This window comes from Lotus japonicus, chromosome 1, assembly GCF_012489685.1.
Source record: "Lotus japonicus ecotype B-129 chromosome 1, LjGifu_v1.2".
Classification (NCBI taxonomy): Eukaryota; Viridiplantae; Streptophyta; class Magnoliopsida; order Fabales; family Fabaceae; genus Lotus; species Lotus japonicus.
The window spans coordinates 84,028,676-84,038,703 of record NC_080041.1 but is presented as its reverse complement, the minus strand read 5'-3'; the positions used below and the strand labels follow the sequence as shown (position 1 = coordinate 84,038,703).

General features: G+C 36.4%; 1 protein-coding gene across 4 annotated transcripts; it reads left to right on the top strand.

The window, feature by feature from the left end:
• Nucleotides 1-3,814: 3,814 nt before the first annotated feature.
• Nucleotides 3,815-9,541, top strand: LOC130723989 (branched-chain-amino-acid aminotransferase 2, chloroplastic-like). 4 transcript variants are annotated; one of them, XM_057575169.1, is made up of 10 exons: nt 3,815-4,013; nt 5,670-5,734; nt 5,871-6,042; nt 6,138-6,314; nt 6,404-6,535; nt 6,627-6,725; nt 7,080-7,196; nt 7,683-7,778; nt 8,320-8,432; nt 8,518-8,782. In XM_057575169.1, exons 1-10 carry the CDS (start codon nt 3,933-3,935, stop codon nt 8,534-8,536), a joined length of 1,071 nt encoding a protein of 356 aa, XP_057431152.1. In that variant the 5' UTR covers nt 3,815-3,932; the 3' UTR covers nt 8,537-8,782. The 4 variants fall into 4 exon arrangements, with proteins under 4 accessions (XP_057431152.1, XP_057431131.1, XP_057431138.1 ...); XM_057575148.1 differs by lacking the exon at nt 8,518-8,782 and adding an exon at nt 8,812-9,541 and having other exon boundaries at nt 3,818-4,013; XM_057575155.1 differs by lacking the exons at nt 3,815-4,013; nt 8,518-8,782 and adding exons at nt 4,427-5,312; nt 8,812-9,541.
• Nucleotides 9,542-10,028: the final 487 nt, after the last annotated feature.

Here is a 10,028-nt window from a genome sequence, read left to right as displayed (position 1 = left end):
TGTTGCTTGAACCCCACCACCATTTTTTACATTTGTAGTAAACTTTAAAATGCCATTCCCTTTTCTTTGAGAGCTTTCCGTTTGTACATCCTCACCCTCCCCCTCAACATCACCTCCATACTGAGTCAATTTCCTTTTTTTTATCTTTTGCAGCTTTAGCATTGTCCACAAAATCCTGCATAACTAGTCTAACATCTTCAGGCACACCGACACAAGGTTCTGAATCTTCGCTTGATCCAGCAAGATGATGCTTAAATCTGAATATTCCTCCACTGATAATTTTTGGGCAATAATTGCATTTAACTTTTTGAGCATTGCCCTCAATATCAACCCCATGTTTCCACCCCATATCAGACCGATTTCCAGGAGCATTTTTCCTCCTATTTCTAGGTCCAGTAGCAGCGCTTGTTTCGTTTGAGGCACTTGAGGGATCAACTTGAGACATTGCTGCAAATAACAACATATAATAAAGAACAAAAACAACATGGAGAGCAGAGGATATAACAACAGAACAAGAATGTCTAATTTCTAAACTCCATGGTTCTAATTTCTAAACTAGCGATTACAATTTACAAAATCAACATAGCAACAACCAACAGCCAAGTGCCAACAGTCAAGTGCCAAGTGCCAACAAAATCAACAGAGAGCAGAGGAGCAGAACATGAACGCAGAAGCAGAAAAGTGGAGGGAGATTAATGGACTCACCTCAGAAGGAACTGGAACGCAGAAGAGCAGAGGAAGGAACTGGAAGAAGAACGTGACCCAGCAGGAGGAACTAGAACGCAGGAGAGCAGAGGAAGGAATTGAACGCAGGAGCAGTCATGGAGTCGTTGAACGCAGAGGAAGGATTGAACGCAGCAGGATTGAACGCAGTAGAGCGGAATTGAACGCGTTTCTATTTCTGAACCCTAGTTCCCCCCCCCCCCCTAAAAAACGACGTCGTTTTGATAAAAAAAACAGGGAAAAAAGGAATTATTCTGAACTCGCTTTACTCGTTACAAACTCGCGATTTTACACGAGTTTAGCGAGTTTATATCGATTTTACCCGAGTTTACCCGAAAACGATTTTACACTCGATTTAACTCGAATTCACTACCTAAAAACGTAAAATCGTACGATTTTACGAGTTAAATCGCGAGTTTAATAACCTTGACTATGAGCATAGAAAGACATAGAGAAAAGCGACAGAATTGACGATCAGAAGTAAGGATTAGCATCAGTACCTTGAGGCCTACGCGTAGCAACGAACTGTGCGACGATCAGACAAGAATCGGCGAAAAGCTTTTCTCCTCCTCCTTGGCCGCGGGTTTGGGTGTGTGTGTGGTGAGGTTTTTTTTTTCCATTTTTCAAGCTATTTATAGAAAATGGAAAACGCGGGAAAATGAAAATTTCGTGATTTCGATTTTTCCTGCACATTCCTCCGTGAATCCTAAGATAGGTTTTGGCGACAGAATTCCAAAACTCAAAAGAGGTTTCTCAGAATTAAAGCAAACGATCCAAAGTCGGTGTAAATCTATTTTACCCGAAAAACTACTTTTTGCAGCGAATGTCAGATGCAGAAAACTTCTTTCTGAAGAAAGATTAGAAACATCGAAAGAAATGAGTGTACGCGTGTGGAATCTTCCTTTGAAGCTCCGAATAGAAAAAGTCTTCATCAACCGTTTATTTTAGGTTTCTTGAGCTATCAGGGTTTTAGTTTCGGCAAACCTCCGAGAACTAGAATCGGACGTTCGTACATTCCAGGGTTTCGTATCGAAACGCTTATCATGGAAGGATTAAGAGAAGTTCTAACATTTCTCTGAAGATTTTTGGAATTAGTTTCGATCGTGTCTTTAAGTGTAAATTAGTCGTTTACTAACGTTTTCGCCCTACGGCGGAAGTGAATACTACTCGTGCTATAACTATATCGACTATATTACTATTCTTAGTCATTTCCTGAACTTTCTTCTTCATAATATAAATCCAAACATTAAACGAAAGTCAAGTTCCTCTCACACTTACACAGAATCCTATGCGTGAGCTGGAAATTATTTATTTATTTAATTCTAAAATCTTGGGTCTTACAGTCTCACTTGTGGCATTTCTCATCTTTTAGTTTCACTTTATAATATAAATTATAGATTTAGAGGTTGTCAGAATAACTCAAAATAAAATTTGAGTTAAATCACCTTAGTTTTAGGTGGGTCAATTTAAGATAGATGAGATAGAAATTTCATATTTTATCACTTATATATCCTCAATATCATTGGTCCACCTAAAATTAAAATGATTTAACTCACACTTTGCTTAAAGTCATTTTAACAACTGATAACTCCTAGGAAAATGTACCTATTCGTTATGGTCGGTTGGGACCAACTCGCCATAAAGCCGTTGAAGTACATTTTGAGTTGGGGTAAACTCACTTTCAATATAAGAGTTGAAAGTCTCAAGACAACCCTTGCGGTCAAGAGGAGGAGGAGGAGAAGGAGAGGAGGAGGGGGAGGAGGCAAGGAAGTGAGAGTGAAATTTTTTTTTTGTACATCGGAAAGATAAATTCTACCCGCCAGGAATCGATCCCTGGACCTCCCCATACCCAACCCATATATCCCAGCTTCTACCACTTGAGCTATCTTACGGGGACAGTGAGAGTGAAAAGTTGATAAAAGTAAAGAAGAAAAGAAAGTAAAAATCCTTAGTAAAAAATAAAGATCCGTAAAAAGAAATTAATTTTTAAGTAAAAGAAAAAGAAAAAAGTACTGACATATGATGGACTAACCCGGCCTGTCCTGCTAGAATCAATTTAAAAGGTTAGTTTTAAAAGTGTTCCAAATAAGTATTTAGTCCCAACTCAACCCGCCAGAAACGACAAGCGAAATAGGCTGACACAACTGTTCAAGCCCATATTGCCACCCCAAGCTACCCATATATTTAGGCAAGTGGAAAAAAAGTCAAAAAAACTATTGAGGAGATGAGTATGAGAAAAAAAAATCATAATCAGGTTAGAGTGTTTTTTCAAAATAAAATAAAAAGTAGGGATTAAGTTTAATTAAAAAAAATAAATTTAGCAAGTTTTAAACTATAAGCTATAAGTTTCTCAAATAACTCATTCAAAATGCTATAAGTGATTCCTCAAACAATTTAAAAGATATTTTAAATTAATTAAATAAACTCTAAGCTAATTGAGTAAGTTTTAAGGTAGTTGGAAATTCTACAAAACATTCATATGATCTGTTCCTGAAATACTCCTACCTAACGTCAAATGTGCACTATCGGCTAAAAGGATACCTATTGACGGAATTTAGAAAATGCACCATCTGGATATGTGCTACTTCTGCCAACTCAGATCGATATGGCCTTCCATGCATTTGTCCATGTTTTTCATTATCTTGTTTGTGGATAGAATCTACTTCTTTAGATAGATAATGTTTATCTACAAATTATTTTAAGAGAAATTTTCATATTTGTTTTTTAATTAACCATTAAATTAAATAAGTGTTGTTGACCATTATATTAACAAATAAATTGAGACCATCTAGAGTTTCATTTCTAACCTGTAAAGTGGAAAAAACTCATTAACCCTTGCCGTTGTAGTGAAGAACATATGTTTCTTAAAGAGTGTGGTTTATGAGAATCGAACTCAAGTTTAAACAATAATTTTTTACCATAAGACAAAAAATTTATGGTAAAGAGTGTTTTCTTAATAAAATAAAAAAACTGCTGCTCCTATTTTTAAAGTGGCCCCATTCTGATTATTCAAAATGGTGCTTTTCCAAATATGCTGGCAAAACTAACTCTAGCCAGCTGCAATATTTGTATAAATGGTTACACGTATCGCCTAATTGTGCAGATTGTAGAGCTGGTTGTCTTCTTATCATTCTTATTCCTGTGTCTCCCTCCATTACTTTCACAGATTCATAGCATATCCCAAAACGCACAAAATTCCCACCAACTATATGATGATTCAAAGAACCTCACAGTTTCCATGTTTAAGGAAATTGCTTCTTCGAGCTGGTTATCCCTCTTCTTCCTCCAAGGTGACAAGATCGATTTTGGTACTTTTTCTTGTGCGTTTTTTTTTCCATCGGTGATATGCATGTAAGCTGTATTTTGTTTTAAAAGCTAGCTTTCATGTCTGCTTGCTTCTTTGGTATGTCTAGAAGAAGAAAATCTTGATTCACAAATTAAAATGACTTATCTGTTCAATTTTTTAGTATATTGTAGATAATATGTACTAATTAAAATTAGTAGTAAAAACATGCATGAATCAGTTTTTAACACAGCACACCATAAAATTGCACTTTAATTGTGAAAATACATGTGGGTCAGAGAGTGAAAAAAAAAAAACATAAATTTCAGTACATATAATTCATCTTTCATTAATTATATGAAAACATTTTACTGCTTCATTTTTCTTTTTAATAAGGCTTAATTGCACTTTTGGTCCCCCAACTATGGCCTTCCTGCGAAAATCGTCCCTAAACTTCAAAATTAGCAAAACTCGTCCCTCAACTATACACACAGTTGCACTTTTGGTCTTCCGTTAGCATTCCGTCAGAAATCTAACAGATTGGGACTAGTGACGGAGATAATCCGTCACAATTCACAATCCAGTCACCAAATTTCTTCATCTTCCTCAATATAACCACCACTCATCCTCCCCCTCCTCATTCCTCACTTTCTCCATCTTCATCAACCTCAATCCCTCATCCTCCCCTCCCTTCTCCTTTCATTCCTCTTCACCACTACCTCCCTCAACCATCAACACAAACTCTCCATACTGAAATTGAATTGGAGCGGATTGCTGGAGAGAAAGGGGTTTTGGGTTTTTCTTCAACACTCTTTGCAGATCCCATTTTCTCATCTCCTCATGAAATTAGAAATCCATTTCACAACCCAAAAGAAGGAGTTGCAGACCTCTCCCTCCATATCTTCATCTCATCTTTCTCACTCGCACCTCTCCCTCCACCGAACCCACACCAGCAAACCACAACCCAGAACCACCTCTCCCTCCACCAACCCCACCCCTCCCCAGAAACCCAACCGGAACCCACCCCAAACCCCACCCAGAAACTGAGCCCACAAACCCCTTCTTCCCTCTCACAATAGATCTACCATAACTGAGAAAGGAAAACCAGAGAAGAAAATCCAAGACTTTTTTTTTTTCAGATCTCAAACCATTGTTACAGATACAGCTTCAACCTATCATATGGTGTCTCGAGAGGGGGAGCTCGAAGCTTGTAACCCAGAAACCCGACCAAAAACCCAGAAACTTTGAAGCTTTGAACGAGAACCATGATCTACAGAAGAGGAGGAGGAAGAGGAAACGGATTTAAGTGAGCTTCTTTATTTTTTCAATTAAAATACTATTTTTTCTCAATTTTATTTTTTCTTTATTTTTTAATTCATTTTTAACGGAATATTCTGTTAGTTTTCTGACGGAATGCTAACGGAAGACCAAAAGTGCAACTGTGTGTATAGTTGAGGGACGAGTTTTGCTAATTTTGAAGTTTAGGGACAATTTTCGCAGGAAGGCCATAGTTGGGGGACCAAAAGTGCAATTAAGCCTTTTAATAAGGATAAAATATTAAGTATCCATTTTAGTTTGTTGGGGCTTGTACGATTAAATAAAGGAAATTAAATATTCCGGATCATTTATAGTCAACAATATAACAAAGATCATGTGATAGCAGATGGGGACTTACAACAGCTATGCATCTCAACCCTCCCCTCTTGAAATCCCAGACCAAAGTTACAGGTGAGTTAATTATTACTCCTTCCATTAAGTATTGACAGTAAGAAAATTTTAAGGGGTTAACGTGTATTAGAACAACAGTTAACTTGTCTTTTAAGGGGTTAAGTTGTTATTGTTCTGCATTTTGACAAAAATCTAGTGATGATGAATATGCCAATGTTGATTGGGACAACCTTGGATTTGGACTGATGCCAACTGATTACATGTACGTTGATAAATGCTACGCTGGTAAGAATTTTGTACGAGGACAACTCACTCGTTATGGAAACATTGAACTTAGCCCATCAGCTGGGGTCCTAAATTATGGTCAGGTACGATGTGTCCAAAAATACTTAATACCCGTTTGGATGGAAATTAAAGAATAATTAATAAGTGATTGTCTTCATCCCTGAAATGTGAAATTTAGGGATTGTTTGAAGGCACGAAAGCATGCAGAAGCGAAAATGGGCGATTGCTGCTCTTCCGTCCAGAGGAAAATGCCATCCGCATGAAGATTGGCGCCGAGAGAATGTGCATGCAATCCCCTTCAATCGATCAATTCGTCGATGCTCTCAAGCAAACTGCACTTGCAAACAAGCGTTGGGTAAGATCATCCTAAACTAAATCAATGCATTTCAATGATTTCGTGTTACATTTGAATTTCCTCACACAATTGATGTAAACCCTTATCAGATTCCTCCACCGGGTAAAGGATCATTGTATATGAGGCCTCTCCTCTTAGGAAGTGGTCCAGTTTTGGGTTTGGCTCCTGCACCTGAATACACTTTCCTTGTATATGCTTCCCCTGTTCGTAACTATTTCAAGGTTAGTGATACTTCGTTTGATTTTTCATTTTTCCTCACTTGAATTTACTTCAAAACTTCAATCTTGCTTCTTTAATTTGTACCCACCACAGGAGGGTTCCGCGCCGCTTAGCTTGTTCGTGGAGGAGGATTTTGACCGTGCTTCTCGCCGCGGCACCGGGAGTGTTAAAACCATTTCTAATTATGCTCCGGTAAGCATTTTTATGTCTTTCAGTTTTTCACTGAAACCAAACAAAACAATATTATTATCCTCTGTGTAAATTAAACATTAGTACAATATGCAATGGTTTAGTTTTTGTTCATTTTTATTTTTTTTAGCTGGGAAATCTTCGTTTATGCAAGCTTATCTTATTTGTTGGTGACAGTTTTCCCCAATTTCTTTGACTGTTATTTTTTTTTTCATCACTATCATGTGATTTAGCGTGCGTGTATTTTGAATTCATATGATATCATATCAGTAAATGATATGTAAAGTATATGAATTTGGACAAAAATGTAAAAGGGATATTGGAGTATTCAATTGTACCACTTGTCTTGACGTGTAGGTCTTAATGGCACAACTTAGAGCCAAGAACAGAGGATTTTCGGATGTGCTATACCTTGATTCAGAGACCAAGAAAAATCTGGAGGAGGTCTCTTCTTGTAACATTTTTATTGCCAAGGTACTATTCTTGTAGCATTTTTTCTTTTCAAGCATGTTGCAATGCCGCATATGATGAGTGGCGAGAAACAACAAAAGAAAAATGTACACCAAGTTAAAACTAGTGTTGTAAGCTAATGAAGGCATACATGAGTCTTTCAAAACTGCAATTCCAGAACTATAAGTTACGATTTAATGCTAGAAATTACAGAAAACTGATTAAAATATGTAAGTAGATGTCATCAAAAGTTTTGGAGACTTTGCATGTAAGCAGGGATTGGAATGAATGGGAGGTATTCTCGATATTTGATAGATCATATGATATGGGCAAACATACAACCTAAGATATTAAAAACATAAGGTTGTGTTAGAGAACAGAATTTTAGACAATTGCAGTTAAGTTGAATTGTTTACCTTCCCGTTTGCGCATGTTACCAAACAATTTAGTGAAATTGTCAACTACATTCACTTGCAACTGGCCAATCTAATTTGTTTTCTAATCTCATAGGGCAAATGCATCTCAACACCTGCTACCAATGGAACCATACTTGCCGGAATCACCAGAAAAAGTGTAATTGAAATTGCTGGTGATCTCGGCTATCAGGTAAGAATATATAATAAGTACTTTTGGCTCCTACATTCAATATTTTGTGCTTGTGTTTGGATACTAATTGAGGGCAATGTGAATAGACTTCTGAAGCTAATGGATTATGGATATCGCAGCATATTGTTTCTGGCTTTTTGAATTCATGATTAGTCTTTCTCACAGACAGTAAAAATTTGAGTAGTCATTCGTTAAGTTTGTTTAAACTACACCAGTTATTGTTAATTAGTTTATATTTTTCTGTTGTTGAAGTTTTCAGCAAATTAAACTCGTATAATCCATTAGTATTGTCTTCTACAGCAACAACAAAAGACTTATCCTACTCAGTGTAGTATTGTCTTCTAAACCAGTAAAAATAGAAAAATAAATAGGAACACTATAATCTTAAAAAAAGAAAGTCAATACAATTTACATTAAAGTAGTCTTACAAGTTCAAGGAAAACAAATGTTTGAAGTTCAGATCATAGAGTTGATCATATTGGAGCTTTGTGTATTATTTTTCTCTTTCAAATATGCTTACTGCATGACCAAATTTGTTCAGGTGGAAGAGCATGCTGTAAACGTGGATGAATTGATGGAGGCTGATGAAGTATTCTGCACAGGAACTGCTGTTGGTGTTGCCCCTGTAGGGAGTATCACATACCAGGACAGAAGGTAATAGTAACTTACATATATAAGAATATTACTTATGTTTTTAGAAAAGAAAAGCTAATTTCTTCTTCGATCATGTATAAACCAGGGTTGTTAATGGCGGATAGCGTAGTGTAGCGGCAAGCCCAAAAAACGCTATTTCAAGCGCTATTGCGGCGCTATAGCGGCAAATAACGCAAATAGCGGTGAATAGTGGAGTAGCGGTGAACCCCCAGGGCGCTACGCTATAGGCTATTGCGCCGCTATAACGTGCTATTAACAAGCCTGATAAAAACTATATAAAACTTCCTCTCTAGATTACAAATCTTAACTATTTTATTTAACAGGTATAAATGCATCATATCAGTCTAAAATTTGCTGAAATATTGTTATATATCTGCAGGGCGGAATATAAAACAGGTTCCGGAACCATTTGTCAAGAGTTGTACAAAACTATATCAGGAATTCAAACGGGTACTATTGAAGATAAGAAGGGGTGGATTGTTGAAATTGATTAATACAGTTGCATCTTCTGTTTACATATCTCCTTGTGAATCCTCCCGTTTCTTTGAATTTGTGTATATTCACCATCATCATAAAACAACCCATTCAAATTTGCTTCAAGTTTTTCTCCAAACCTTTGGATTGTTTACGAATTTAAATCTTCCAAATCCGAACTGTTGCCTTGCAAGTTTTTCTTTCTTACTTGGTACATTCACCACCACCTTCCCCATGGCTAAATCACCAGCCTTAAACTCATTTGATCGTTCTGATATGAGAAAATAGTGAAGTAATAGGAAACTGTGCTGTTGAACTTCACCTCTACCAATCTTTGCAAGGAATATAATCCTCCTCTTAAGTATCTTTCTCCTGTCAGTAATCACATTGCCCAAAAGTTGCTTCCTCTGCCGAGGCTTAGTCTCCATCGTGACACTACAATTCATTGTTGCTCTCTGGTTTGATGGTTTGATGATCTCTACCTTATTGACCGCAACTTCTGTATACTTCTGTATTTATTATCTCTGTCTCTCCTTGTTACTGCTTCCAAATTTCAAAAGTAGTTAACTGAAATATGTAAGAAAAATGAAAAAAAAATTGAAAAGGATATAATGATTGGCCATTTCACAGATTCATATACTTGTTTAAGGCATTTCCTTTGTGGGGCGAAAGGAACTGATGTGTTTCCTTCAGAGGAACTCATCATTTTCTTAGTTCACATAGAACAATTGACCTATTAAAATTTCCATGTTTTTCATTTGAGAAAGAAGCTTTTTGTTTTTTCACTTGTTTTGAAAAATGAATTGAAGTGAAAGTAAACGCCAAAACTCAAATGAAGTTTTTGGTAATGTTTTCTGAGCTTAGAAAAGAAATCCTGCTTATAACACACTCAAGTATTGCGTTGATGTCTTTGATAATTTTTGAGTATGTTAATTTTCCCATTAGAAAATCCTGAATCAATTCCGGCAGAGTACAATTGATTCTAGACCAAAAATCTATTCCAGTAAAAGCTAGAAAAAGTAGGTTTTGCGTTGAATATAATTATTCATGAGACTTTAAACAGAACTTCACAACATTACTGAATAAAAATCACTTTTTCATATATGTATTACAATCTCAATT